This window comes from Purpureocillium lilacinum (genome assembly GCF_023168085.1).
Source record: "Purpureocillium lilacinum CBS 284.36 DNA, scaffold_4, whole genome shotgun sequence".
In the NCBI taxonomy this organism is placed as follows: domain Eukaryota; kingdom Fungi; phylum Ascomycota; class Sordariomycetes; order Hypocreales; family Ophiocordycipitaceae; genus Purpureocillium; species Purpureocillium lilacinum.
In genome coordinates this window covers 3,161,787-3,188,802 of record NW_027072114.1, presented here as the reverse complement: position 1 = coordinate 3,188,802, position 27,016 = coordinate 3,161,787, and the positions used below count along the sequence as shown (strand labels likewise).

The 27,016-nt window shown below is 59.1% G+C and overlaps 10 protein-coding genes across 10 annotated transcripts; 5 read left to right on the top strand and 5 right to left on the bottom strand.

The window, feature by feature from the left end:
• Positions 1–391: 391 nt before the first annotated feature.
• PLICBS_006131 (uncharacterized protein) lies at positions 392–2,792 on the bottom strand (the record flags this gene model as incomplete). The annotated part of the gene is made up of 6 exons (XM_018319886.2): positions 392–408; positions 464–888; positions 944–1,032; positions 1,085–1,383; positions 1,436–1,580; positions 1,626–2,792. The coding sequence occupies 6 exons, from the start codon at positions 2,790–2,792 to the stop codon at positions 392–394; spliced, it is 2,142 nt and encodes a 713-aa protein (XP_018182360.2).
• A 1,563-nt stretch (positions 2,793–4,355) lies between these two features.
• Positions 4,356–5,206, bottom strand: PLICBS_006130 (uncharacterized protein; the record flags this gene model as incomplete). Its single annotated transcript, XM_018319885.2, has 2 exons — positions 4,356–5,026; positions 5,080–5,206. The coding sequence occupies 2 exons, from the start codon at positions 5,204–5,206 to the stop codon at positions 4,356–4,358; spliced, it is 798 nt and encodes a 265-aa protein (XP_018182359.2).
• Positions 5,207–5,732: 526 nt separating this feature from the next.
• PLICBS_006129 (uncharacterized protein) lies at positions 5,733–6,677 on the bottom strand (the record flags this gene model as incomplete). Its single annotated transcript, XM_018319884.2, has 2 exons — positions 5,733–6,478; positions 6,542–6,677. 2 exons carry the CDS (start codon positions 6,675–6,677, stop codon positions 5,733–5,735), a joined length of 882 nt encoding a protein of 293 aa, XP_018182358.2.
• Positions 6,678–7,084: 407 nt separating this feature from the next.
• PLICBS_006128 (uncharacterized protein) lies at positions 7,085–7,594 on the top strand (the record flags this gene model as incomplete). The annotated part of the gene is made up of 1 exon (XM_018319883.2): positions 7,085–7,594. The coding sequence occupies one exon, from the start codon at positions 7,085–7,087 to the stop codon at positions 7,592–7,594; it is 510 nt and encodes a 169-aa protein (XP_018182357.2).
• Positions 7,595–8,255: 661 nt separating this feature from the next.
• On the top strand, positions 8,256–11,399 carry PLICBS_006127 (uncharacterized protein; the record flags this gene model as incomplete). The annotated part of the gene is made up of 5 exons (XM_018319882.2): positions 8,256–8,677; positions 8,728–9,335; positions 9,383–9,534; positions 9,584–9,649; positions 9,702–11,399. 5 exons carry the CDS (start codon positions 8,256–8,258, stop codon positions 11,397–11,399), a joined length of 2,946 nt encoding a protein of 981 aa, XP_018182356.2.
• A 1,026-nt stretch (positions 11,400–12,425) lies between these two features.
• On the top strand, positions 12,426–13,206 carry PLICBS_006126 (uncharacterized protein; the record flags this gene model as incomplete). The annotated part of the gene is made up of 2 exons (XM_018319881.2): positions 12,426–12,568; positions 12,765–13,206. The coding sequence occupies 2 exons, from the start codon at positions 12,426–12,428 to the stop codon at positions 13,204–13,206; spliced, it is 585 nt and encodes a 194-aa protein (XP_018182355.2).
• Positions 13,207–15,805: 2,599 nt separating this feature from the next.
• On the top strand, positions 15,806–19,084 carry PLICBS_006125 (uncharacterized protein; the record flags this gene model as incomplete). Its single annotated transcript, XM_065600865.1, has 2 exons — positions 15,806–16,137; positions 16,195–19,084. 2 exons carry the CDS (start codon positions 15,806–15,808, stop codon positions 19,082–19,084), a joined length of 3,222 nt encoding a protein of 1,073 aa, XP_065456937.1.
• A 243-nt stretch (positions 19,085–19,327) lies between these two features.
• Positions 19,328–20,824, bottom strand: PLICBS_006124 (uncharacterized protein; the record flags this gene model as incomplete). The annotated part of the gene is made up of 3 exons (XM_018319879.2): positions 19,328–20,310; positions 20,387–20,525; positions 20,636–20,824. The coding sequence occupies 3 exons, from the start codon at positions 20,822–20,824 to the stop codon at positions 19,328–19,330; spliced, it is 1,311 nt and encodes a 436-aa protein (XP_018182353.2).
• A 725-nt stretch (positions 20,825–21,549) lies between these two features.
• On the top strand, positions 21,550–22,587 carry PLICBS_006123 (uncharacterized protein; the record flags this gene model as incomplete). Its single annotated transcript, XM_018319878.2, has 1 exon — positions 21,550–22,587. One exon carries the CDS (start codon positions 21,550–21,552, stop codon positions 22,585–22,587), a length of 1,038 nt encoding a protein of 345 aa, XP_018182352.2.
• A 189-nt stretch (positions 22,588–22,776) lies between these two features.
• PLICBS_006122 (uncharacterized protein) lies at positions 22,777–24,700 on the bottom strand (the record flags this gene model as incomplete). The annotated part of the gene is made up of 4 exons (XM_018319877.2): positions 22,777–23,453; positions 23,509–24,073; positions 24,133–24,318; positions 24,371–24,700. 4 exons carry the CDS (start codon positions 24,698–24,700, stop codon positions 22,777–22,779), a joined length of 1,758 nt encoding a protein of 585 aa, XP_018182351.2.
• Positions 24,701–27,016: the final 2,316 nt, after the last annotated feature.

The following is a 27,016-nucleotide window of genomic DNA, read 5'->3' as shown; positions in this document are numbered from 1 at the left end:
GCTCAAGACCGTACTGTAAGTCTGTTTAGTCGCTGTGATTCATGATGATCACCGTCAAAGTAAATGCTCGCAAAGAATGAAGAAAAGAGATTGTCTTGCCGGCGGCTAGGCCCGTGCTTGGCGTGCAGCCATCTCGGCAACTCCCGTCCCCACGCTCGAGAGAGAGCCTTGGCATCTTGCACTTGCATGCCCATCTCACTTGGCATCAGCAGACGTGTCTCGCGGTTCAAACAAACATGCAGGGTATCGATTGTATCTATGAACATGCGGCTACGGCTTCTAGGATGTCAATAACATTCGCTCCTATGCACAGTAACATCTAGGTCTTCTGCCAGTCGCCAGATCCAGTCATGGCTCGCCAGGTCCCTGGTACACATCGCAAGCGGCATCATCAAATATCTCCCAGTGCTGTTTAATCGTCAGTGCTTGAGTGGCATGTTAAAAGGTAACGCATTGAACTCACCCGCGGCGTACGCCATGAACCACGTCAACGACGCTCCACCGTCCAGCCACTGCGGGTCAAACGTCTTCGAGGTGAAAAACTCCCACGCCTTCTTCGGGTCGACCGTCGCGTAGCTGGCGTATATGATGCCCTTCCAAGCATTGCGGATATTGTCTATGCGGCCGTTGCTGAAGAACGCATCCCATTCTTCCCTGACAAAGTCACTGACGCGAACAAAAGGCGTCGGCGGCAAGATGGGGATCATGTGTATGCCTTGGATTGCTTCGATGTGCGGGTCAAAGTACGTCGTGTGGTCGACCTTGTTCTCAAACAAGATGCCTGCAACTTTGTTGCCGATGAACTGTTTCGGCTGAACCGAGTTGTCGTCTCGGTACAGGTAGTAGCTTTGCAGGCTGCGCGAGATTATCGCCAGCTGCAAATTACTCCTATGAGACCGTTAGTAGTGTATAAGTGCGCCACATAACCCGACTCGACCCTTACCTGGCCTCCAGGTCGGCGTTCCCAGTGACTTTACCCCACATCTTGAGAGCATAGGCATGCATCATGTCTTCTGAGCTTGACTCTTGGTCCTGTACGACCATCAGCATTGCGACATCATCCACCCACAGTTCAGAGGCGCACCTTGCCGTCCATAGCGGCATAGAGACCATGAGCCCAGCTGTGACCGTGATACCAATCGAAGTTGCGCCACATGGGGAAGAATCCGTCCTTGGCGCTGGGGTTGGCAACATCTCTCACAAGTGTGTTGACGTAGTCGGCGTTTGCCTTGGCCCATTCTGGGTCCAACTGGCCGATGGTCGCCGCTGCCAGAATATGATAGCCGTAGTGGAAGTGGTGATCATTGTAGTAGGTATTGCCAAAGTCGACGCCCGCGTCGCCAGTGACATAACTTGCAGAAGACACCACTCCGCCCCAGGCAGCTAGTGGACCAGTCAGTTTCGAAGCGTGCCAGGACGGATGTCAAGTGCATACTCTCATGGGTGAGGGGAAACTTTTGCTTGTTTGCGGCAAACGTAGCAAAGGCTGCCTTGAGCTGCCCCAGCCCAGTCTGCGCGAGGGCCTTGTCCCCGATCAAATTGTTGATGACATACAGAATCGTGGCAAATTTGGCCAGTGCCTGCGGGTGTTAGCCAGGGACGGCAATCAGCAACCTGGCTCTCACCTTGCCACTGAAGTACATCGAATCCAAATTGGACTGCGAAATTATGTCTTGAGACACCTCTTTGGCTGCAGCGGCGCGAATCGTACTCTTGGCCTTGTCCGACAGGTGGCTGATGTTGCCTTTCTCCGGGTGCCACGGGTCGAATCCAATATCGACGGGCATGTGCGGTTCAACCATTGTCCACTCGGTTCCCTTGACCAATGTTGCCATGCCCTTCGTTGTTGACTGCAGCTGGGTCTTCTGGACCCGTTGCTTCGTCTCGCTGTTGAATGAATCGACATGATGTGGGAGCGCGTACATGTACAAATCTCCTGCCTGGTGCCCCTCTTTCTGGAATTTGAACGAGTAGTTTCCCGTCGCGCCGGAGGCTGAGCCGGACAACGCGACAGCGACAGGGTAGATGCCGGCACCGTCGTCGAGCATCTTTTCGGAGTCAGGGGTGCCAGGATCCTTGCAGACCTGGACAATGCCGTGGAACGGCTTCCTCGACTGGGCTAGCCCATTATTGATAACCTCGAGGTCGAGATCGTCCCCTTTGCTCTTCCATGCGTAAACTCGCCACGTCGTTCCGTCCTCGAGGTTAAAGGTGTATTTGGTGACCTGCTCCTTGGGCTCTCGCGTAATTCGACTCATAGTCTTGAAGTACACGCCGGTCTGGAGCAAGGGCAATGCGCCATCGAACTGTGCGGTGATGTATGCCATCCCTTGCACGAGTGGGAAAAGCACCGCCGGCGGCGACTTGCTATCCTTGCTGAGTCCGACTCGAGCGGAGAAGGCTGTGATGCTGTCGAGGGACAGGTGTGTCCCATTGCCTAGCTCTTTGGCGGAGATAACCATGGACTGAATCCCTACAGGATTGAGGTAGTAAGACACTGCTCCATTGAACTTCTCCTGGCCAAAGACTCGTTGGTGAGCGTCAATGTGCGAACATGACATGCCCCAGCTCGAGCTCGCGCCCTTTCCCCCCGCCCACTGGACAGAATAGGGAAAGGTATACGTCGGCCCGAGCTGATCGCCAAGGAAGAAATTGGAGTAAAACTTGTTTGTCTGGAGCGGCGCCTTTGTTTGGATGCCCTTTCGAGGCACGGGGTGGTCTTGCCGGACCGCAATGTTGGACGGCGGCGCCTTGGTGTCGATGGGCTCGGCAAAAATGTCGTTGGAAACCATGGTGCGGAGAGGCGGTGACGAGGCTGCAACGCTCGTTGCAGTTCCCGTAGCTGTGAGTATGCTGGATGGGCTTGATATATGCTGGCTTAGAAGAGGGGCCTGGGTAGCTTTGCCCTTGACGTCAAGCTCAGTATACACTGTTCCAGTCGTATGAGGCGTGTTGCTGCCGAGCGGAGGAGGGATCTGGATCGTGGCGCCAGGAGCGATGCTGGTCTTTATAGTCAAATTTCCGAAACTGTCGGCAACTGAAGATCTTGGAGAAGTAGAATTTGCAAAGGGTGGATTCGAAGCTGGCGCGTCGTTGAGCGCCCGGTGCCAGACTCGTGGATCGTCAAATGCGGCGACTTCACTTAGCGAGATGAGTCTGGGGCTAGGCGGTGGCCTTTGTACGCTCGTCGACGAGCTGTTTCGAATGATATAGGCCTGCGTGCAAGTTAGCCCGCCGAGTATCGACGTTATAGTAATCAAGCCCATGGTGAACGAATGCGACTCGAGCCCGCGAGTCCAAGCTAGTAGTACTGCAAGTCGGCTCTAAAACGGCGTGCAGTGCCAAGGACCGCCTGCACAATAAAGACAATGAAGGAAGCGGAAGAGGAGCCATTGTATTTCGTAGCGACTAGGTCTTTTCTGCATTCCGAAGTGAGGTGCGTCAAGCTGCCACATTGTGGAGGTGATTCAGGTCCACGCGCGGCGCGGAGACCGGCCATGGTCAGGAATGTTTGTCTTGCGCGAGGCCGCGCACAAGTCATCACCGCCGTACGCCCACGTACCGTTTGATTCAGTTCACGGGAGCTTTCACCGGCAATCAGGCGCGGGACGGACGGGATGATTGGAGCTAAAAATGCACGGGAACTTGCGTAGGGTCCTAGGAATAAACGTCTCGAGATGAAGAGGCTCGAGGGTGATGAAAGGCGATGGATGCGGAGACAGACCTGGGCGTCCTGGGCGTGGACGCTATTTACATAGCCTCGTGGATCACCATGGCGGCAACTCCGACGCCTAGGGGCTCCTTCCTCAAGTCCTCACCCTCCTTTTCCCGGCTTCGTCGGTAACGTACGCACGAGACGACGCGTCGTCACGAAATGTGAACAGGAACCTTGTTGGGTGCCTCGGGGTTTCGTCTCAAGCCACACGCTGCAACCCTTCTCTAAGTGGCCATTGATCCGTCAAGTCACAGATCCTTGTTTCGACCCGTCATGCCTCTCAACGCGGTCTCACACTTGCTCACTGGGCCTCGGAGCGGTGGACGCAGCAAGCGGCCTCCCCACAGGCGCCAGCTGTGGCTGAGCATTAGCACTTGACATGGTGCGTTGGAAGAGCCTGGTTGGTGAGGCTCGGTGTCGTCGTGGGGATTGAGACACGACGCGACCTGTCTTACTGGGGGCGTGGAAAGAGTCATGCTGTCCCGGCGCCCGCACCGGCTGGCCTTTGTGGCATCGCGAGTGATCAGACGTGGTATTAGGACCAGCTATCGCTCTAAGCTCCATCTCCCGTGATCACAGAATGATGACCCATACGTGCGACCGCAAACCACACGCGGTGATGCGAGACAAGCACCGTATATCACAGACCTAGAGCGCTGTATTTCCCTGCAACCTCCAAGGCGCCGCCGCGGATCAACTCTCGCATGTCGTCCTTTGTCGCCCGGCTGCGCGCGCTCTTCTTGTCCCGAGAGCTGACCGCCGTGCGTCCGCACGATTCCTCCTCTTCCTGTCTCCGGATACTCTTGTCCTTAGCTTCGGTGCGCCGTCGCTTGCGTGCAGCATCCTCTTCTGATCTCTCTGCCTCCTTGCGGCATCTCCGCAGGTCACGATGGCTCAACACCCAGGGCTTGTCGAGGACGGTTCGCCGAAACTCGGCACGCTTCTCCCAGAGAAGCACCTCATGTGCCGTACTTGGCACGATGACCATATTTTCGACCATGACCTGCTTCTCGCCCCGATACACGGAGACCTGACCCTTGACATCGACCACGCTGCCCACGTCGATGTCTTTGTATTTCTCCGGCACCCAGGCGGCAGCGGTCGTCGTCGTCGTCGTCGGCTGGGCCTTCTCTGTCGCCGTTCCCTTGGCTTCCTTGCCCGTCGGCCGCGTAATTAGCGCCTCGATACACGTTCCGCTGCTGTCGTCAACAGTGTAGGCGCGCCGGCCGAAGAAGTCGTCAATCGCGACCACGACGCCGACCACGCGCACCCATTTTATCGGCAGGTTCTTGTAAAAGAAGAAGTTCTCCCCTAGTGATGCCCAGTCAGTCGCGGGGCCGTCGCGCACGGGACGCAGATGTTACCTTCAAAGCCGGCGTGCTGGTCCAGCGCGTGAACCTCGCTTGCGTGCAGCAAGCACCACTTGTTGGTCGTGGGCGACAGGTGGAAGCAGTAGCGCGGGTAGATTTCGGGACGGGGCGCGTCGTTCATGGCATGGCCAGTGCCCCCTGCGCCTGTCCTCGGGGACAATGGCGCGGGATCACCGTAGGTGTTGATGCGCTGCGGTCATGGAGCGTTGCACGGAGGCAAGCAGGTGATTCACGCAGGTATGGAATGTCGGCGGGCCGCGCACGGGATGGAGAGTTGACGCGTGGACCGCGAGTGCCGGCCAGTGCAGGCCAGATGAAGCAGCTTGGCAGGGACCCCGAGCCAGTTTGCCTGTCCTGTGGCTGCCCCGCAGCTGCCCCCACGTCCGATGCCATGAGCCTCAGCAGGTCAGCTAGGGAATACACGAAGCTTCGGCTTGCAAGTCACCCTGCGCGCACCAACACGAGAAAGGCACGCATACGTGGAATTTCAAGGCATGATTGTGGAGTGCCGTGACTTCGTAATAAATTCAACCTATTCCGGGAACAAGTGCCTCCGCGCAATGCCATGTATGCATCCACTCCTCCAACCAAGTGTCCATAACGCCAGCCATAAACTCCTGCGACCAACGACGGTCGAGACCATCTTCTTATCGCCGTGACTTTTTGGAGCTTTTGAGCTTCGCGGCCGCGGCCTGGAAAGCCTCTTCTGAGGGTTCCTCCTCTACCGCCCTCTTCTTGCCCTTCTTCTTGGGCTCCTTTGCGCCATACTTCTCGGCGAGCTGGTCTAAAAAGGTGGCCGACCTGTCTTGCTGCCGTTTCTGAATCAGAGCAGCCAAGTCGTCCTCCGAGTTCCCCTTTGATTTCTTCGACTTCTTCGCTCCAAAGAGTTTGTCGTGCACTCCCAGCTCCTTAGCGTAGTCCTCAGCTTCGGTCGCCTCCGCCTTGGCCGCCTTCAACCTCGCGGCCCGCTTCTTCTTGCTCTCTTTGGTGTAGGCGTCAAAGGGCGGCACGTCCTCCTTCTCAATCGCTTCGTCGATTATGTGGCGGAACCGCGCGTCATCTTCCACCACGTCGCTCAGAATCACGCGCTCATAGATCTCATCCATGTCCCCCTCGCACTCCTCGTACGCGATGAGCAAGTCATCTTTCTCCTCGTCAGAGCCCTTGTACTTTTCTGCAAACTTGCTGATGGCATCAGACGATATCGCGTCTTTGAACTGCTCCTGGTAATAGTCGCTCCAGTTGAAGCCCTCAGCGTCGACAATGGACTCGGCTGTCGAGCCTGTTGCATCGTAGCGCTTGCGCCTCGCAGGGTCGGACAGCACGGCGTATGCGAAGGCGATGGATTGGAATCGATCATGCGCCGCAGACTTTTGATCAGCCGGGACCTTGTCTGCATTCGAACGGGTCAGCAAGCGTCACAATAGGTAGCCTGCCGTGCGATGGAGAGGTGTACCAGGGTGGTTCTTGAGGGCGGCCTTGCGATACGCGCTCTTGATTTGGTCGGCCGTGGCATCGCGCTCGAGGCCGAGCACCTCGTACGGCTCTATTGCGGGCGGCTCGCTATCCACGACATCCTCGTAGTCGGACATGTTGCTCGGCCTTGTGCGTGGGATGGACGGCGATGCGGGACTGATGATGCGGGAGGGTAGCGTGACGATGCTGCCGGGCCCAGGTGACGCGCTGAGACGCGCCTGGAGCTGCGCAGACGGGTAGAGTAGCTTCAGTGGGGCCCGTGCTGACGGGAGCTGCTGCCATACCCGCTGCTCTCGGCATTTGGTGCGCCGAGCGAACGGCCTGGGCGCCTGCAGCGCCGAAGTCTCCAGGGCTCCACTGGCTTGGAATCATTTCCTCCACAGAGGGGCATGAACTTGCACCGAACCGCTTCCTTTATTAGATGCCCTGAAAAGCATGCGCAGCACTTTGTCGCGTCCTTGCATTGCATCTGCCTCCTCTCCCTGGTCCCCCTTACGGCCCTCGTGCCTTGCTCGCCTTCGCAATGCAACCCAGGACTGCAGATGATCACAAGACGGCGATGGAGCAGGCCCTGGCCGAGGCCAGGAAATCGCCGCCAAAGCCGACCAACTTTCGGGTCGGGGCCCTTCTCGTCAAGCTGGACGACGAGAGCTTCCCCACGACCGTGACGGGATACACGCTCGAGTGCGAAGGCAACACGCACGCTGAGGAATCCTGCCTGCTCAAACTGGCAGAGCGCCATTCAACCACGGAGGATGGGCTCGCCAAGGTCATCACGAGCCCCCATGCGCTATACACGACCATGGAGCCATGCTCGAAGCGCCTGAGCGGCAAGCTGCCCTGCGTCGAGAGGGTCCTCAGGCAAAGCTCCTGGATCAAGCAGGTCTACGTTGGAGTCCAGGAGCCGGATACCTTTGTCCAAGGGAACCCCGGTCGCCGCTTGCTGGAGGAGGCTGGCATCGAGGTTCACCACGTCCCTGGGCTGGAGCAGGAGATTCTCGAGGTTGCAACCGCAGGTCACGGACAGGATTGATTCCGCTATCCATTGGTCAGGAGATCGAGGTCGTTATCGCACTTCTGGAAGCTCCCGATGCAAGGAGACTGCAGCGAGCTGGAAGTGGAGGGGCGGAACGTCGGCCCGCCTGTATATGCCCTTCACAAGCCGCGCCGGCGGAGCACATTGAGCGTCTGCACCCAGACAGACGCAACGGCGACGACGACAATGGCACGACCGTTCCTCCCATGGCGGCCGTTGGTCTGGTGATGAGGTCTCCGGGGGCTGAGACGGGTAGGGTGGGGTTGGATCGGCGCTTAGACGGGAATTGGTCTCTTTCCACTGCATCCGGCTCACGCTGCCTCGTTACGCGCAATAGGCTTTCCCTGTGCCTGGGATCGGTTTCAACGCCCTCACTCAAGGCACATCGTTAGCCTGGACGCCAAGAAACTCGCTCCGGCGTGATCTGCCGCTCTGCTGCCTCCCCCGACCCCGTGGCGTCCTGTTCTCTCAAAGACGTTGCACTGTAGCTGCGTCCAATGACCGCGTGACGAGCACGCCAAGCTCAAGAGGCTCTTCTGCGTGTCTTATTGTAGTCTATTACATCCGCCATCCATTACAAAAGGCTCCGCGTTGCTGCGGCCGAGAGAGGCTGCCGTCAACACCACCCGACCCCTCACCGATCTGACACCACGCCATTATGTTTGAGCAATCAATCGTGGCCTTTGCGCCTGGAAAAGGCTTCGACCTTGTCGGCGCAGACATCTTCGTCGAAGAGAAAGAGCCCGAAGGCGTCTTCATCGCGGCGCGGAACTTGGTCAAGGACTTTGCCAAAGTCACCGGAAGTGGCGGCAATGCGGTGATCTCAGAGCGCCGCTCACCGACCAAGTCCAAGTCGGTCATCATCATTGGTTCCGTGCCGCAGTCTTCGACGATTCGGAGCTTGCATGATGGTCGGAGCATCGACACGACACCCATCGAGGGCAAGTGGGAGTCTTGGATGACCACTTGCGTCGCCAATCCGTTTGAAGGTTACGACAATGCCCTGGTCATTGCGGGCAGTGACAAGCGAGGAACCATATTTGGCATATACTCTCTCTGCGAGCAGATTGGAGTTTCACCGTGAGTCCCAAACAGCCCCGCGTGAAAGGACAGGGCCTAACACTGTACAGGTGGCATTGGTGGGCTGATGTGCCGCCAAAGAGGCACGATGAGATCTGGGCGCTGCCCGTGTCGACCGTCAACGGCGAGCCAAGCGTGAAGTACCGCGGTATTTTCATCAACGATGAGTCCCCAGGCATGGACTCGTGGGTGCACGAAAAATTCGGTCCCAAGTTCGATGCCAGGCTATACCACTACATCTTTGAACTCTTGCTCAGACTCAAAGCCAACTTCATGTGGCCTGCCATGTGGCGAGGATATCCTTATCCGGGCCGCTCTTTCTTCGTTGATGATCCCAAAAACCAAGCCCTCGCCGACACGTACGGCATCGTCATGGGGACGTCTCATCATGAGCCGATGCAGAGGGCGATGAATGAGTGGTCCACCACGCAGCCCGATGGGACCTGGGATTGGGACAGGAACCGAGCCAAAGTCACGCAATACTTTGAAGAAGGCGCGGAGCGAGCGAGGCCCTACGAGTCGTACTTTACCCTAGGGATGAGAGGCGAGGGCGACAATCCCATCAACGGCAGCGACCCGCCGAGGATCTTGCGCGAGGTGCTCGCCACTCAGCGAGACATCATCAAGAAGAATTACGGCCGCGAGGATGGCGTCCTCCGTATGTACTCTGAGATTCCTTGCTGGCCATCGCTGACCTGGCTTCAGAGCTCATGGCCCTCTACAACGAAGTCCAAAAATACTATGACAATGGGCTGGAGATTCCGGAGGATGTTACTCTCTTGTTCTCCGACGACAACTTTGGCACGCTCCGTCGGCTCCCAAATGAGGACGAACTCAAGAGACCTGGTGGATCCGGGGTCCGTTCATATCCGTGTTCTTCTTCTTCACTCACTAACACGGGTTCAGTTCTACTACCATTTTCAGTACACCGGGTACCCGCGTTGCTACAGGTGGATGAACAGCAACACTTTGGTATGATCACCGATTTGCGTCTCGTCGACACCCGATACTGACGCCCGCACAGGGCAAGGCGTGGCATCAGCTTCAGCTTGCGTATGAACGGGGAGCCAATCGCATCTGGGTGATCAACGTTGGCGATCTCAAGCCTATTGAGGTCCCAATGAGCTTCGCCTTTGACCTGGCTTGGAACGTCAAGTCCATCCGCGCGGACGCCTTCACCACCTACTACAAGGAGCTTGCCACGCGCGAGTTTGGAGGCGATCATTCTGAGAGGATCGCCAAGGCTTGGAACGATTTCGACCGCCTCGTCGCGTTGCGCAAACAGGACCACATCGACGTGGACACCTTCGTCCTGCTCAAGTACAATGAAGCGGACACCATTGTCGGGCGATGGAAGAAGCTCTACCAAGACGCCAAGTCCATCAACGTCGAGCTTGACGAGCAGTATAAGTCCGCATTCTTCCAGCTCGTGCTTCAGCCCATCAAAGCATCGTATCTCTGTACCTTGTTGCGCGTAACTCAGTACCGGAATCAGCTTTTTGCGAAGCAGCGCCGGAACACAACCAATGTGCTCTTCTTCCGGAGCCTCAAGCTTCTTGACAAAGACCATGAGCTGACCGAAGAGTATCACTCCATTAACAATGGAAAGTGGAATCACTACCTCCGGCAGCCGCACTACGGGTATGGACCAACGGGCGCGCAGCCATCGAGGAACATGATTGAGGGTCTATGTTACGTCCAGACCAAGGAGGACTCGAACCCCAGCATTGGCCACATGGGCATCGCTGTGGAGGGCATTGAGGGTATCAACCCAGGCCACATCAACGAGGACTCGGATCGGACGCACCCATCACGCAAGTGGCTTGAGCCGGGCGTCACCCTACCATTTATCACACCCTACGGCCCCCAGTCGCGATACTTCGAAGTCTTCCACCGCGGCACGAAAGCCTTCTCCTGGGTTGCCAAACCGCAGTATGACTGGATCACGCTGTCGCAGTACCAAGGACACCTCAACCCGCAGGACGATGATACCAAGGTCACCATTCTCATTGACTGGCCCAGGGTGCCGCCCGCTTTTGACGAGAATGTCTACATTGAGATCGTCGGCACGCGTGACGGCTACGAAAAGGTGCACGTCGTCGTTCGAAACTACTTTGTGGCTGACGAGTTCACCGGCTTCGTGGAGACGAGCGGACATCTCGCCATCGACGCCGGCAACTGGGCCACGGCACCCTACGTTTCCTTGCCGGCGCTGGGCCGCCCGCTCGCCGGCTCCGTCACACTCCCAAACGACACTGACTTCAGCAAGGCCGACGAGCTGCCTTTCCTCCGGTACCCGGTCTGGGTCTTTTCTGGTCGCGACAACGCGAATCTGGAGCTGCAGTTCAACATGACGCTCGAGACAGACCCGCGCGACCGCATGGAGTACGACCTTCGCTGGGACGGGGGCGCGGTGCAGCGGCACCGCCTGACCGAGGACGACCCGGGCAATGACAAGGGACTACCGCGCGGTTGGAACGTGGCCGTCATGGACTGCGTGTGGCGCAAGAACCACAACCTGAGCGGCGTTGGCGTGGGCGCGCACACGCTCGAGATTCGGTTCCGGAAGCCCAACATGATCCTGGAGAAGCTCGTGATGGACCTGGGGGACTTGAGATACACGTACCTTGGGCCACCGGAGAGCGATTACGTGCAAGCCACCGGCGGGAGTATCGTGGAAGTGGGGGTTGAGGATAGCTTGGCTTTGAGGTTGGCTCTATGATGGGCACGGTCACGGGCATCTTATACACTCATTTACGCATCAGGGACGAGAGGAATTGCGTATCGCATAGCATGAACACACTCTTTGAAGATGCCATTTCCCGAGTTCCCCAGGTGCAATATCTCGGTCGCTTGAAGACTCCATCCCCCTACACCTAGCTCCTCACCCCGGGCACAGTCTTTTCGGAGGCGCAAGACATCTCACACTGCTTGCAGAGGCGCTTCATCGCGCGATATTCCCATCGCCAGATCGCGCAGGGCGGATCGCACTCCCACTCCACGCCGTGCTTGCCAACGATGTCTTCGCAGCCAAGAGCGGCCTGCATCCAGGAGAGGCAGCGTTTCAGGGACGCGGGTGTCTTGATACTGAGACCGTGGCCGCCGTTGGGCCAGGTGGCTGTGACGGGGCATTGGGGGTGCTGGCAGGGGCAGCGCTCGCGGATGCCACAACCGTAGCACATGGTGTGAGCCGAGATGTCCGATGTTGTCGATATGAAATCTGCTGTCAGTGTTGTCAGGTTGTCACTGTTGTTACAGAGTACATCACCGGAAGGGTCACGAGTGTTTGGGCATGCTTGTGCGCCGCCGGTTTTGAGATTGGTTCATATTTATAAATGTATTACCCATACTGTTTGAACGGACAGTTCTTGTTATGGGGTGTATTCATGGTGGTGATCGAGTTGACCAACAAAAGACTGGGACGCAGACGCTATGCTTTGTCCTACGGCTGATGCTGAGGGTCGTGTCGTGAACGATACATGCAATAATTGATTCACTTGGCTTTGTGGTCCTGTTCAAGCAGCGCATATCATTGTTGTAACTTATGAGAGCCCAAAAGACCCTTCGCGGAACGTTGACAAACTTGCCAGCACTGGACAGCAACAGTGGTAACCTGGCGTTGACACACCAAACTTCACGTGGGGCCCCGCGACTAAGACACGCCTCCATCACCACACCACGCGGCACCTCACTCAGCATCGAACACCAAATCGATCCAACAATCCAACTTTAGGAACACGCGACCGCAATGCCCGCAATCAACGCAAGTCGATTTCTCCTGACTCACAGGGATCGTCCGGCTGACCATGCCCCCAAGGAAAATGAGTATGGCAGCCTCAGCCAAAGCCCGTACGGGATCCTGCGAATCCTGGGTGGCTGGGGCAACGTGAGGTAGGTATCTCATCCCCCCCAAAACGTCCATCAACGTCTTCACGTATCGCGACTTGTCCCGCTGACGCGCGCGCCTCTTCCTTCACCGACCCAGCGGCCCGGGCCTCGTGTGAGTATCTATCTATTCTCCCGCTCCCCCTGCGTGTCCCACGCGCGCAGCAAGCACCGCGTCACACCAGACCTGACGCAAGCACAGCATGTTCCGCAGCATGATCGCCGGCACGTCCACGGCCATGATCCTCGGCATCACGGCCAGCATGGCCAGCAGCCTCATCTGGGGCACCGCGACGCTGCCCTTTGTCGTCTTCTCGTCGCTGGGCTTCGCCCTCGGCAGCGCGCGCTGGTACATGGTCTCGAGCCAGGAGGCCCTGCTGCAGCTGCGCCGATACCCGGCCCTCCTGCGCATGCACATCGTCGCGAACTTCCCCTGGCTGCCCGAGTACGCCGCCCGCGACGTCCGCTGGTTTACCCCGGAGCGCTTCGCCGTCGACTGGGTTCAGAGGAGCGTCCTCGTCGCTGGCTGGCTGTCTGCGCAGCCTGCGCTCGAGGAGCTGCACAGCCAGGTGCAGGCGGCCATTGTGCAGAAGTATGTCGACGAGGCGCCGGGTGAGGAGGAGCACGAGGCTACGAAAAACTAGTTGGCGTGTAGGAGTGCGCACAAGGACTGTATTACCAAGGGACTTTGTGGAAGATGGGCCTTTATGGATCACGAGCTGCACACAGGACACGCAGAAGAACAAGACAAGAACAGTAAAATTTTCCCTTTTGAGAAGCCGATTCTGTGACGTAAGTATTGGACCAGATTCAGGTGCCAGACAGTACATGCTAGTCAATCCTTGGGGTTATGAAATGTTTTGATAGAAGCTTGACTTAACCTGACACTATCGCGAGCTCGTGGGCTACTCCCGCGGCAGAGCGTGGCATGAGGACGCCATGCCCCTTCCACCCTCCTTCAAGCGATTACCTGCTTCCAAAGTTTCTAGCATTCTTTCGAGCATGCCTCGCACAGCACGTTAGGGTCGTAGACGGATATCCACAGATTCGGGCACATGTGCGGCGGGACGGTGCGGTCGTCAAGCAAGTCTGGGTCAGCATTTGCGAGCCACTAGTCGCAATACAACCATCCCCAAAAGTCAGTCTCGTAGCGAAGGATGTGGCCTTTGCTGCCGTCTTGGATGGTGGTTTGGCGGGGGCAACTCCTCGCTGCACATCGGCAAACGATGCGCCAGCGTGCGCCCGAACACATACTCGGCGATTTCGCCGCCAGAAGGCACGAAGCTGTCGTGTATCGAGCTGGTGCTAAACCTGAATGTCGGTTTGCAAGCTTGGAAAGTGAGGTTTCTGCTTGTCCGTGCAAGATCTCTGGTCTCGGCAGTAGACAATGGAGCTGGAGCTGGAAGTTTTAGGAAACGTTTGAGGGCGACCATGTTTACAAACACATTGGAGCCAAGATCACGACAACTGCTTTGGCTTGACTCTTGTAGCGCCGTTGTAAGTCGTGATGATGTGCCGTGTGCCATTCAGGTAGATCGTGAGCCCGTGATATTCCAAGTTTGCTCACCCTGGCCCCGCCTTGGCAAAGTTCGCTGACGTTTGCTCAGCGGCAGCAGCAAGCTGCTCCTCGCCATGGGGTCTCTCAGCTTGCTGTGTGCAGTGCGTGCTCGGCACTAGGATGCCCTTGGAGCCATCACTAACGTCTTGAGTCGATCCTGCTGAGCTATGGGCGGCGAGAAGCGTTCCCGGCCAGCCAGTTCACCAGCAAGTTCTGGTGGGCGGCCACACAGTTTGGTCCCGGCCTATGGTAGCTGAAGTGAGTTGGTCGACTGTGGGATTCAACATGCTATCGCCTTGACTCCGGCCGCGAGACGCTCGTCAGACTTGCCGTGGTCGCTGCTTCGCTCCCAACAGGTAACTGGTCAGCTTTGCTTCAGCCAGGTCAGACAGAGGCCAGAGCCGACAAACGGCGCAGGTGGAGGTGAATGAGCGTGCGCTGGTCGCACAACGTCGGAGCAGCCCGTCCGTTTGTGTGCAACCTCCAATCACCAAGGCAGCTGTGAAAGACTGTCGACGACGCGGTGGTCAGTGGCGGCAGATGCCGAGACGGTGGTAGGAGACCAGAGGGTCGTGCACATTGCACGATGCAGCATTGCAGACGCCAGTGCAAGTCGCAGTGCATCGTGCAGATTGCCGGGCGGGACGGCAGTAGAGCCGAGTCGCCAGAAGCGGCCTGGGGCCCGGGACGCGACCTCAGCCAGCAGCCGGAGCAGCAGCAGCTGGGGCGGCAGCAGCAGCAGCAGCAGCAGCAGCTTTGGTGGGACCTGCCCAGCGCTGGCGGGCCCCATTTGATTGGCGTCAGGCGACACAGGCAACGAAGGCGCGACCCGACGGCGCGGGGACGGGAAGGAGCAGCTCCGCCCAATAGAACCGTGGCGCGTCGGCTGTCGTTTGTTGCTTTTGTCTCTCCTCTCGAGCTTCACCGTCTTTCTGTACCCTTTACGCACTCAGTTCCCTTTGCCGCTCCTCTGTCCTAGCACTCTTCCCCCTCCCGCGCGGCCCAATTGCTGCCGTACGCCCGTCTGGGGCACAGTGTCGAGCTCGGTTGTCCGTGTCCGTGCGTGCCGGTCCGTGGACGTGACGTGACGCCCCCGAGCAACGGCCACCAAGGGACAAGCTTCAAACGGGGTATCACTCTTCAGCCCGTTTGCATCGGACGACCTGTTTCACGCGGTTTGCCATCAGCACTCGCGTGGTACTGTTGGCGGAGAACGGCTTGCATGGAGCGCCTTATAAAACGTCCAATTTGCCCTTGTCGACAGGCCCCGTCTCTTGTCTCTTCTCTCCGCGCATGGTTCGGTATTTCCATTTCGACAACACCGGAGGTGAGTTGTGTCACACTCCCGTCTCATCTCGTCCTTGCCTCCTGCATGCCTGTTTGCGTATCCTCGACCCATCTGCCGCCGACAGAAGAGCATGTAGGCCCAGGCCAAGCTGTCTAGTGCGACCGTCGGGGCTCCATTTCTACTCATGCTTTCTTTCTTTTACGGCCGCCCTGAGCATTACCATATCTGCCTTTCTCTGCAGGCAAGAAAGTATTCTTCTGGCCTTCTCCAATAGGGAGGCCTATTGTCCCGTGTCCTTCCATCACCATATCTAGACATCCTTCATCTTGGCTCATCCTTACTTCCGCAGGGAATATCAGCTTAGATCCCAGCAGCAACAAACCCGCCTTAGCTTGCCATGGCTGATAGAGGCGGTCGCGGCGGCCGAGGACGGGGAGGCGGCGACCGGGGCGGCGGACGTGGTGCTGAAAGAGGCCGTGGTCGAGGCGGTGGTCCGCGGGGAGGATATCGCGGCGAAAGTCCTGGCCCCGGATACGGCGGCGGCGACGCTGGCCGTGGCCGCGGTGGCGGAGCCCGAGGAGGCTATCGTGGCGACAGCCCTGGGCCTGGATACGGCGGCGGAGACTCCGGTCGCGGCCGCGGCGGCTATTCTTCCCGTGGTGGTACCCGTGGCGGGCGAGGAGGACGAGGTGGACGTGCTGAAAACCCCGAACTCTCCAAGGCATACAGGTATGTTCTGGACCCGTCCCATAAGGGCCGTGACGCTCTCGATTGACCCATCTCTAGCATGAACGGCACATGTCCGTCACCAGATCCCAGCATCACGGCCCTGGAAGACATGATCGTTAGCTCCCAGTCTGGCTCTCTGACTGGGTTGGTGTCACAACTAGGACAGGTCAGCCTTCAGCCCGGTGGTGCTGGCGGCTCCAGTAGCAGTGCCTCAACGGATCTGTTCCCTCTTCGGCCTGCGTTTGGCTCGGCCGGCCGGCCTGTCAGCCTCTGGACCAACTACTTCCGGGTCAACGCCAACCCGACGGTGCTGTTCAGGTACCACCTCGAATTTGCTCAGGTCGCGACCGAAGTTACTGGCGAAGGCGGACAGACGGAGTCAACCAAGTCTGCTCGGGACGTCAAGGGGCGGAAGCTCTACCTGGCCGTCGAAGCTGCCCTCAAAACCTTGCGCGGCGCCGACAGATCCCTCGTGCTCGCCACCGAGTATAAAAGCCAACTGATCTCTCTCAAAAAGTTGGACTTGACCGAGAACCCCTTTCAGATCCGTCTTCCAGTAGAGACGAGCCAGACAAAGGTCGACGTCATCGACGTCACCGTGCACGGGCCATCCGAAGCGCCTTTGCATGCGTTGCTCACTTACATGGCGTCCATGAGCGACGGCCCCAACGACGGCATCTTCCCCAAGTACCCAGATGCCGTCGATGCCCTCAACGTCATCCTTGGTCATGGACCGCGCTCGAAGCTGAACGACATAGCTGCTGTTGGTAGTTCGCGTTTCTTCCCTTTCGGTGCGAACAAGGCCACGGCCAATCTCGACCATGATGGCCATCTGCTCATGGCGGCACGCGGCTTCTTCCAGTCGGCGCGCATTGGCACAGGCCGCCTGCTTCTCAACGCCAACGTGACACATGGCGTGTTCAGGGTCTCCGGGAAAATGGACCGACTGTTTGAGGGCCTTGAGCTGGGTCCTGTCATGTCGAACGATCGCTACGCACTTCGAGTCATGAAGGCTGTCGGAAAGTTCATGCCCAAGACTCGCGTCTGGGCCGATTTCATGCTCTCCGATGGGAGGAAAGTGCGCAAAGCCAAGACGATCCACGGCCTCGTTGCAGCCACGGAACTCACCAAAAAGGGAAAAGCCGCTGCTGATGAGAAGCCACTCAGGTTTGCGAAAAACTATGAGTACCCAGGCCCCAAGGAGGTCGAGTTCTGGCTGGAGGTTAGCGGAAATGGCCGCTACATCACCGTTTACGACTACTTCCTCAAGAAGTACAATATGCACCTCAAGAACCTGCCTCTCATCAACTTGGGTCGCGCTGACAAGCCCACTCTGTTCCCGGCCGAGATGATCGAGATCCAGCCAGGCCAGTCGGTCAAGGCTAAGCTCACTATGAGTGAGACGACAGCCATGCTGGACATTGCCTGCCGCACTCCGTACGCCAACGCGTTGTCCATCAGTGGCGACGCCCGCAACACCCTTGGCCTGGACGACGAAAGCCTTACCAACTTTGGCGTTTCTGTCGATAAATCGCTCCTGACAGTTCATGGACGAGTCTTGCAGATTCCCATGCTTTCGCTCATGACCGAGAAGAAGCGAGCCGACGAATTCATACCCAGGGACGGCAACTGGAACTTGAACGGGAGAGTCATCGCCCGCGCCGGCCGCCCGATTCAGCGGTGGACGTACCTGGACATCATGAAGCGAACAGGAAACCCCGCCTCTGTGGGCATGATGAAGAACTTTGCCGCGCAACTTATCAAGACGGGAATTCCCATGTCCACGGATCCAGTCATGCCGCCCCATGGCAAACTATTCATGACTCGTGACGAGGCGATGGGCCCTCCCTTGACCAGGTTTTTCGCATGGGCGCAACAGGAGAACGTGCAGTACATCTTCATCATCCTGCCAGAGAAGGACACATCTGGACTCTACCCGCGAATCAAGACATTGGCGGACTGCGAGTATGGCATACACACCAGTCTCGTCTTGTCCAAGCACATGGGTCAGAACGGACCCAGCCCTCAGTATGCGGCCAATGTCGGGCTCAAGGTGAACCTGAAGATGGGTGGCCTAAATCACAAGCTCAAGAACGACATTGGACTACTGAGAGAGGGCAAGACCATGATTGCCGGTTACGACGTGACGCACCCAACAAACATGCCGGAGAGGAAAGACGGCAAGGAAGCCCCAAGCTTGGTCGGCCTGGTGGCAAGCATCGACAAAGACGTCGGGCAGTGGCCAGCGACGTCGTGGGAGCAGTCGGCTAGACAGGAGATTCTCAGTGAGACGCTCGTGGAGGCGTTCAAGTCCCGTCTCGACCTCTGGGCCAAACACAACCGAGCCTACCCGGAAAACGTCATTATCTTCCGCGATGGCGTTTCAGAGGGCCAGTTCCCGCAGGTACTCGAGCAGGAGCTCCCGTCGATCCGCAAAGCTTGCCTCGAGAAATGCGGAAGCAGGCAGCCGAAGCTGACCATTGTGGTGTCCGTGAAGCGCCATCAAACGCGGTTCTACCCCACGTCGACGACCGACATGTCCAAGTCTGGCAATGTGGTAAACGGCACCGTAGTGGACCGTGGCATCACGCAAGCTCGCTATTGGGACTTTTTCCTCACGGCCCACCACGCCCTGAAGGGCACCGCGCGACCTGCGCACTACACGGTCCTGCTCGATGAGATCTTCCGCGACAAATACAAGGCCAACGCCGCCAACGAGCTGGAGCGGCTGACACACGAGCTCTGCTACCTCTTTGGGCGGGCGACCAAGGCGGTAAGCATCTGTCCCCCGGCGTACTATGCAGATATTGTCTGCGAGCGGGCCCGCGCCCACCGGCCGGAGATATTCGATGTCGACGACGCATCCTCGATTGCGTCTATGTCGACTACCCGCGGGACGAATCGCCAGGTGCACGTGAATCTCCAGGACACCATGTACTACATCTGAGTCTGTCTCGAGAAAGATCCGTCGAGGAATGAAATACCTCGGACATGATGGCAGGGCCGGTCGATATCTGGTATGAGTCCTTGGATAGTGAGCTGGCTTGGGCATAGACAGTGGCGTGGTGTGATAGAGCGGCGCATGTAGCAAATCCACAATTTCGTTATCACTTGAGGAATCTAAACTCGTGCATCTCATGCAAATCTAAACGTCTGGGCAATTCTATCCAAGGTCTATGTGTCTCAAGCCTTATATCTTTGGCTTCGGTGGTATCTTTGCCCCGTTGCTATCTTGTACACCCAGGTACCGCCTGTATTCATCACTTACTGTCGTCCTCTCGGCCAGCGGCTTCTTCGTCCACTGGTCGTACTCCTTCTCCTCGGCCCACCATCGGTCCAGCTCGCCTTTGGCCCACTCGGCGGCGTGTCTGGCGCAGTACGCCGGTGCCTCCATAGGAATCAAGTGGCCGTGGTCCGAGTGCGTCACCTGTCTTACACGGCCTTGCGCGGCGCCTCCGCTACCGCCCGTGCCCGTGCCCGTGATGGCCGTTCGCTCACGGACGACATCGGGAGTGATGGTAACGCTCTGCCCGCCAATGACGTAGAGCACGGCGGGACGGACGTTTGGCAGGCGAACCATGGTGTTGCCGCCCTCGGCGCGGTACAACGGCCAGTTGGAGACGGAGGGGTTGAGGTTGTCGTCGAGATCGGGACACCGCTCCTGGTGGATGACTTTGGAGCCGTCGGCGTTGAAGGCGGGCCAGCTGGGGCGCAAGAAGGTAAAGACTTCCTGGTGCTTAGTCGTGGAGAGCGTCACGGGCGGCGGCTTCGCGGCCGCACCATCATCGTCGCTCTTGCCAGCCGGCGAAGCAGCGGAAGCGGGGACGTCGCGCAGGCCAAACTCGATCCAGCGGTCCAGCACGCGCGGATCCCAGGCCTGGTAGAACTTGCTCCTGCGGAAGGACGCGGCAGCGTCGGCGCGCGAGGGCCAGACATCGCGACGGTTGACGCTCAAGGCGGCGGGGCCGAGACGGAGGGTGACGGGGGTGGAGTCGAAGTGCCCGATGACGGGGTCGAGGAGGACGAGGCCGGCGGAGAAGAGGCGCGGGTGGAGGAGGGCGGCGTTGGTGAGGGCGTTTGCGCCGAAGGAATGGCCGACGGCGAGGAGGGGCCGCGGGGGCCGGAAGTGGTTGATGAGCTGGACGATGTCGCGGGCGTAGTCGTTCCAGCCAGCTGAAATGAGAATGCGGCGGTCAGAGCTTAAGGTCTTTCTGTGGCCTCATGAAGGGGAGAGTAGGGGGTGACGAACGGTCGTTGCCAAGCTTGCCCTCATTGAGGATGCCGCTGCGGCCCTGCCACGCGGCGTCGGCGATGTAGATGCTGCGGATGCGGATGCCGAGCCTTTTCGCCTCGAGGTAGAATTCGTCCCAGAGGGGTTCATACAGCTCCTGAGCCAGGCGTGAGTACGGGTTGGGTATAGAGGTGAGTGTGAGTGAGTGAGTGAGGGAGAGTAGGCGGGTTTGAGATGTGAGCACCGGCCGCTGGGGATGTCACGAACCTTGGGGAAGCCGTTGGCGTGGGCGCCGATGACGGTCAAGTCGCCCCTTTGCGGCTTCGGGTTATCCTTGGGGACGTACTGCTTCACGGCGAGGAGCAGCGCCTCATCCTGGGAGGAGGCGGTGGCGCGGGGAAAGTCGCGGATGTGAGACGCCTGGATGGTGTGCTCGGTGATGTTGAAGAGTGACATTGCGGCGGCGGCGGCGGCGGCGTAGGTGAAAGGGTGGGCTTATTCGGTTTACCGACACATTTGAGGATGAGGTCACAGCCCGAAACTACACAGAATGCGATGTGTATGAGAGAAGCAAGAACAGGGTCCGGCGTGGTTGCGATGACGGAGGTCAGGGTTCAAATGACGAAGGGAGAGAGTATGTGAATTGATGCGGACCCTCAATCCCGTTCGTCGTCTGGAGACGGATGCCGCCGCCCCCATGTTTTGTTCCCCGTGTGCCTCGGCCCGGCCTTGGGGGTGGCTCCTGCGCCAAAGACGGAGCGCGGGGTGCTGCAAACGCTCAAGGGATCCATGCTGGAGCACTGGTGGCTAGGTTCGTGGGTAGCGTCAATATTAGTGAGGTGAAGGTGCACTGAGGGCCTCTGGAGGTCGCGCCTTGCTAGCCGATCGGGGACAACAGGGTTATGACAAGATCTCCACTGCGCCGCGCTGCGCTGCGCCGCTCGTGCCTGCCTGCCCTGCTGCCAGTGGGCGGGCGGGGCGGGTGCCTTGCGCTTTCCATCCTCAACACCAGAATTGCATGAGCTGGAAGCTACCTACCCTGAACGCTCGTGCTCGCGACGACATAATCTTCAAGACTGGCTGGCCCTGCAGACACACTTCCCCCACCGTTTTTTCTATCTCATCATCAAACGGTGATCATCACAGATCTTGGCGTTCCAAATGCATGTGCCGCGCCCAGCATGGGGGCCCCCAAACTGATGCTCCTCGCCGGCGCACCGCTACCCTCAAAAGTGGACGACGCGTCGTGCACCGTGACCAAATTGGACAACGCATACAGCATCCTCCTGGGCCTCGACGATTTACAGAGCGGAGACGCTGCACCAACCTCATCTCATGCTGTGTGGCGCTCATTGCCCTTGACAAGACAACCTCTGCACACTGGCTTCAGCCAAGTTCACGATGTCCACCACACCCAGTTTCGTGAAAGTGCCGGCTTCTTCACGACGGCAGATGTGTCCTTTTCAGACTCGTCACGCCTGGCCTCTACGCGCGAGGACGCCGAGGATGTCCTGACGCAGTTCTGCGAGCAGGCCTTAGCTGAGCATACGTCCATTTTATCCTCGCAGCCTGATGACAGCTTCATCTCTGAGGAGGAGACATCCTTCCTGACGACCGCCTCGTCGGCCGACAGGACCAACCATGGCACGATGCGGCCACCCCCTCCTGTACCGTCACATCTATCTGACCTCGAGGACGTCCCGCCCGCCAAGCAGATCCTCGCATTGCAGCCCCAGACGGTGACCCTCAACCTCATCGTCGGGGTCATCTCCATTGCTCAGCCGCGCACCGTCACCACGCGCTGGGGCACCACGCTCTCGCTGGTCGAGGTCCTCGTGGGAGATGAGACCACGGCCGGCTTCGCCGTGACCTTTTGGATCGGCAGCGATGCCGACCGCAACGCCGGAGTGCTCAAGCTGCAGCGGCAGGATGTGGTTCTGATGGAGAACGTCGCGTTGCACGTGTTCCGCGGCAAAGTCTACGGCCAGAGCCTGCGCAAGGGCTTGACGAGGATCAACCTTCTCTGGCGCCGTGACGGGAGCGGGTACTACTCCACGAGGACCCTGTCCAAGAAGGGAACGACAACGACGCGCCCGCAGCAGGACAAGACGGCGCAGGTCAAGGACTGGGTGTTGCGATTTGTGGGACGAGACCCGGCGAGGACGACGAGAAGCAGCGCACGAAAGTCATGGGACAGGCCACCGGACGACTCGCAATGACGGCAACGTGAAGAACTCAGCACAGTTGATATACCCGGGACGACGAGCTGTCATCCCACATCTATTACTCTATACTACCGTTTCATTCCATTATACAAGACCGCGCTTTAGTGGAGATGGCCTTGGCCTCTGCCGCTCTAGGATATCAACGCCATAACAAAATGCAATCGATACAAGCCATCAGAGAGACTAGACGGCCACAGCCGCAGGAGCCTCCTTCTTCTTGCCATCAGGCCCGTGCTTGACGGACCTCCACTCCAGGCCGAGACACATCAGAAGGGCCAGAGCCGCGCAGGCCACGGAGATGTAGTAGGTGTGGCGCAGGCCCTTCATGTACGCCTTGAGCACCGCGTCGAAAGCATCGACGCGGCCCATGCGCTCGAGAACGTGCTTGATCTCGGAAGCGCCGCTGTTGATGAAGACCTTTCCATCGATGCCGATGTTCTCCTCGTTGATGGTGTCGATGAGACCGTTCTGGAAGAGAGTCTGAGCGACAGCGACGAAAATCGCACCGCCGAGGGCCTGGAAGAACTGGACGCAAGCGGTGCCGACGGGAACCATTTCCTGGGGCAGCACGGTCTGCACGACGAGGACACCGATTTGGAAGCCGGCACCAATGCCGAGACCCGTCAGGACCTGGTAGCCGAACCACTCGCGGAGCGGGGTGTCGACGTCAAAGGTGGTGATCATGCCGGAGCCGACGGTAAAGAGGATCATGCAGGGGATGATGACAAAGTTGTAGTACCCAATGGCGGTGATGAGGCCGCCTGACACAATGGAGATGATGACAGTGGCGAGGAGCAGGGGGAGAATCTTGATGCCGGCCTGGACGGCGCTGACGCCCTGGATGGCCTGGAAGTACAGGGCTGGTAAGGTTAGCATCCCGATCAAGCGATTACATGCCAAGGGCCGGGTGCTTACAGAGGTAGTAGATGAGGGGGAAGAAGCCGGCGCCGAAGAAGAAGGCAAACAACATGGAGAAGAGGACGTTGCGGTTCTTGAACAGGCGCGGGGGCAGTGTGCCGTTGTCGCCCTGCCAGAACTGGATGCCGATGAAGATGGCAATCATGAGACCAAAGCCAACGAAGAGGCCGATGATCTTGGCACTGTTCCAGGGGTAGTCGGCGCCACCCCACTGCAGGGCGAGGAGCAGGCAGATGATGGCGGGGATGAAGATGGCGGTGCCGGACAGATCAAGCTGCATGATGCGGGCCTTGATGGTCTGGCCTTCGGAGCTGGCCGTGTTGCGGTTGACGTGGACAAAGAAGAAGACGATGAGCATGGCCAGGCCTCCGATGGGCAGGTTGATGTAGAAGCACCAGCGCCAGGTGACGTTCTCAGTGAAGGCGCCGCCGAGCAGGGGGCCGGCGACGGAGGCAATGCCCCACATGCCGCCGATGAGACCAAAGGCCAGCGGGCGCCTGTTGAGGGGCATGGAGAGGGAGAGGATGACGATGGAGCCAGAGAAGAGGCCGGCGGTGCCGATCTGGCAAAATGGTCAGTCGGGAAGCCGACAACAAGCATCCGGGGTCGAGCACAACTTACACCAGCGATGGCGCGGCCGACGATGAAGGCGGTCGACGTGGGGGCGACGGCGCAGACGAGACTGCCGACTTCGAAGATGAAGACGGCGAAGAGGTAGACGAGCTTGACGTTGAAGAGCTTGTAGACGGCGCCGTACATGGGCTGCAGCGCCGTCGTGGTCAAGAGGTAGGCCGAGCCATACCAACCCTTGAGAGTGTCAGCATGGGGACCAGCAACTCCATGGGGATCAGCCACTCACAATGTCCTTGACACTCTGAAACTGGGCAGTGATTGCGCCCAGGGCGGGCGCGATGATGGTCTGGTCGAGGGCGACGAGGAACACGGCCAGGCAGAGGGCGGTGATGATGAGGACGAGGGTCAGGCCCTTGGGGTAGTTGGCGGCGGGATCGTCGTTTGGCGTTACGGCAGCGGCGTCGCGCTGCTTCTCGTCGACGTGCTCGGCGTCATGGTCGTGGTCATGGCCATGGTCGTGATCGCGCTGCTTCTCGAGGGCTTCGTGCGGCGAGACGACTCCAGAGCCCGTCTCCGTCCTGTCGGTGGACAGGCGCTCGGTTGAGTGATCCGGCATGGTTGCCGTCGTTGTAGGTTGTGTCATGGCGGGAAGTCAAGGTGAGAGACGTCCCTTTTGTACAACAGCTTGCTTATGCGATTTGCGGCGTATGTGGCAACCGTCAAGTCTGGAGCTGTTCCGGGTTGCAGCCGATGGATGGCGATACCTTCAGCAGAAACCAAGCGTTCGAGAACGAGCAGCGACAAGCGAGGAGTGCGCCTCAGCCTCTTATACGCCCGAAAGCATCGTCACTTTATTAAGGAGAAGGAAAAAAACAGAGTCTACCGGCGCGCTAACAACAAGCACGTCGCCCACAAGGGCTTACAGGGAGGGAGGTCCCGGCCGCCGGGTCGCGCAAGTTGCGCGAGGCGGGTCAATGGCCGGGGGCCCCCCGAGCCTCGAGGGCAAAGGGGTGGGCGTGGAGCGTCAGCGCATGGACGGGTGAATATGCCGAACGCCGGCACCAACTGGGCAGCCCGTCACTGCTGCGTTCGGACTGGGGCAACTCTTTCTTGCTGGCCTGCCTGGTTTGTTCTGCGTTGCCAACGGCGGCCACACACACAGGCACACACCCACTGGGCCAGGAGGGCGTGGAGCGTGGTCCCGATCCGCTGGCTCGCGTTGGATCCGACAGCCGAAAGGGCGACCGATGCCTGGCTGCCTGGCTGCCTGCCGGACCCTTGATTGCAGCGGATGCCGCATGGGCTGGTCGCGGGATTCATGGGGCACGCTGTTGCTGCTGCTCGGAATGACGAACCTGTTGCGCCGTCTCAGGCACGCAGCTGGCTGGTCTCTCTCGCACATTGCGGCTCACGATCGACGCACGACAAGACTACGCCTGGCACAGCAACTACGTGCCGTGCTGGACGAGCCGTCGCAACGCTCGACACTCGTAGCATCAAGCGCGACGAAAGAACCCGGTCTCGCCCGCTGCCCACAGCTCGTCCGGGTGCCAGATCCCATCCGAAACAAGCACGCGCATCAACCGTGACTCACGACGGACCGCGAGAAAGCGTGCAAAAAAGCAGCGACGAGACAAGGGACGGGCCAGTGAAACCCACCTGCGAGTGAAACGTGCGCCCCAGAAAATGGACTTCGGGCAGGCCAGCCGCTGCGAGGATCCAAGGTCGCACAAGCTCGCGGACTTGGTACGTTTGCCGATGTCCGAGCTGTGGGTCGGCCGCCTTGTGACTGAGAGACCGTGAAAGAGCGGGCGCCGCCGTCGCCGCAAGAGGAAGCACGACGATGAGCTGCAGCTGGCACGGCTCACGCGAGCGGCGGCGAGCCCCCCCCCGTTCATGTCATCATTGACTTTTGTGCTCGCGCGCGCTGTCCTCCCTCATCGACGCCATGGAATCGGGCCACGATCAAGTCATGGGGTTATGGCACCGCGCGGCGTCATGCTTCGTCATGGGGATTCGTGGCCGCACGCGAAGCGTACCCGCGTTGGCTTCCACTGACGAGACGGATGCAGCTCCTTTGACTTCCTTTCTTTCTCTACCCTGTCTCGTGAGCTCCAGCACAACGCAGCAGTGCGTTGCCGCCGTCGCGACGTGCCTCTCTCGTGAATCAAACAAGGCGTGCAGGGCCGGGCAGTAAGCACAAGGGACCGGGATCCAGGCACGGCGCGCATCGCACGCCGAGACCCAGCACTCCCCCCCCCCACAGGGCTGACGGATCCATCCCTTCGCAGTTGAATCAGAGGCCTGCAAAATAGCCAAGTCGGCTGCCAAGCTGGGTCTTCCCCCACCGCCAGGGAGGGAGCGAGGACCACGCGCTCGCCCACCTGCGGGACATCCACCCTCCACCACACTGGCCTGGCACACACCCCCCCTACGGACAACGGAGCACAGCTCCTGTCGTTGCTCGTCCACACGGGCGAAAGCGGGCCCCGGCCAGACGCAGCCACACGGGCAAGCATCAGCCAGAACGGCGCCGGGACCTGCTTGTGCTGCTGGCGACTGGTGCGAGTTGGTCCGGGCAGGGCACGCGCGCCGGTGCCAGATGCGCCGACTGGTCCGGGGGCACCAGCCCTGCGATCGATAAGATGCGATTGTGCAGTGTGAGGGCGTCCCTGGCTCCTTTGACGACCCGGGAGAGGAGGCCTCAGCTGCCTTGCGGAAGAAGGTGGTGTTGCTGTCGTCTCTTGGCGTCCTCTCACCAACAGTCAGCACCAAACATGGCAGTGTTGAGCGAGCTTAGATCCAAGCTGATTACAAAGTACGCCATTAGCCGGATGGGACTCTCTACGATCTCCGAGGCAGGTGAAGGCGAGGGATGGGTCATCATCGCCGTCGTCTTCGATTCACTCAGCCATGGTACCGGAATACCTAT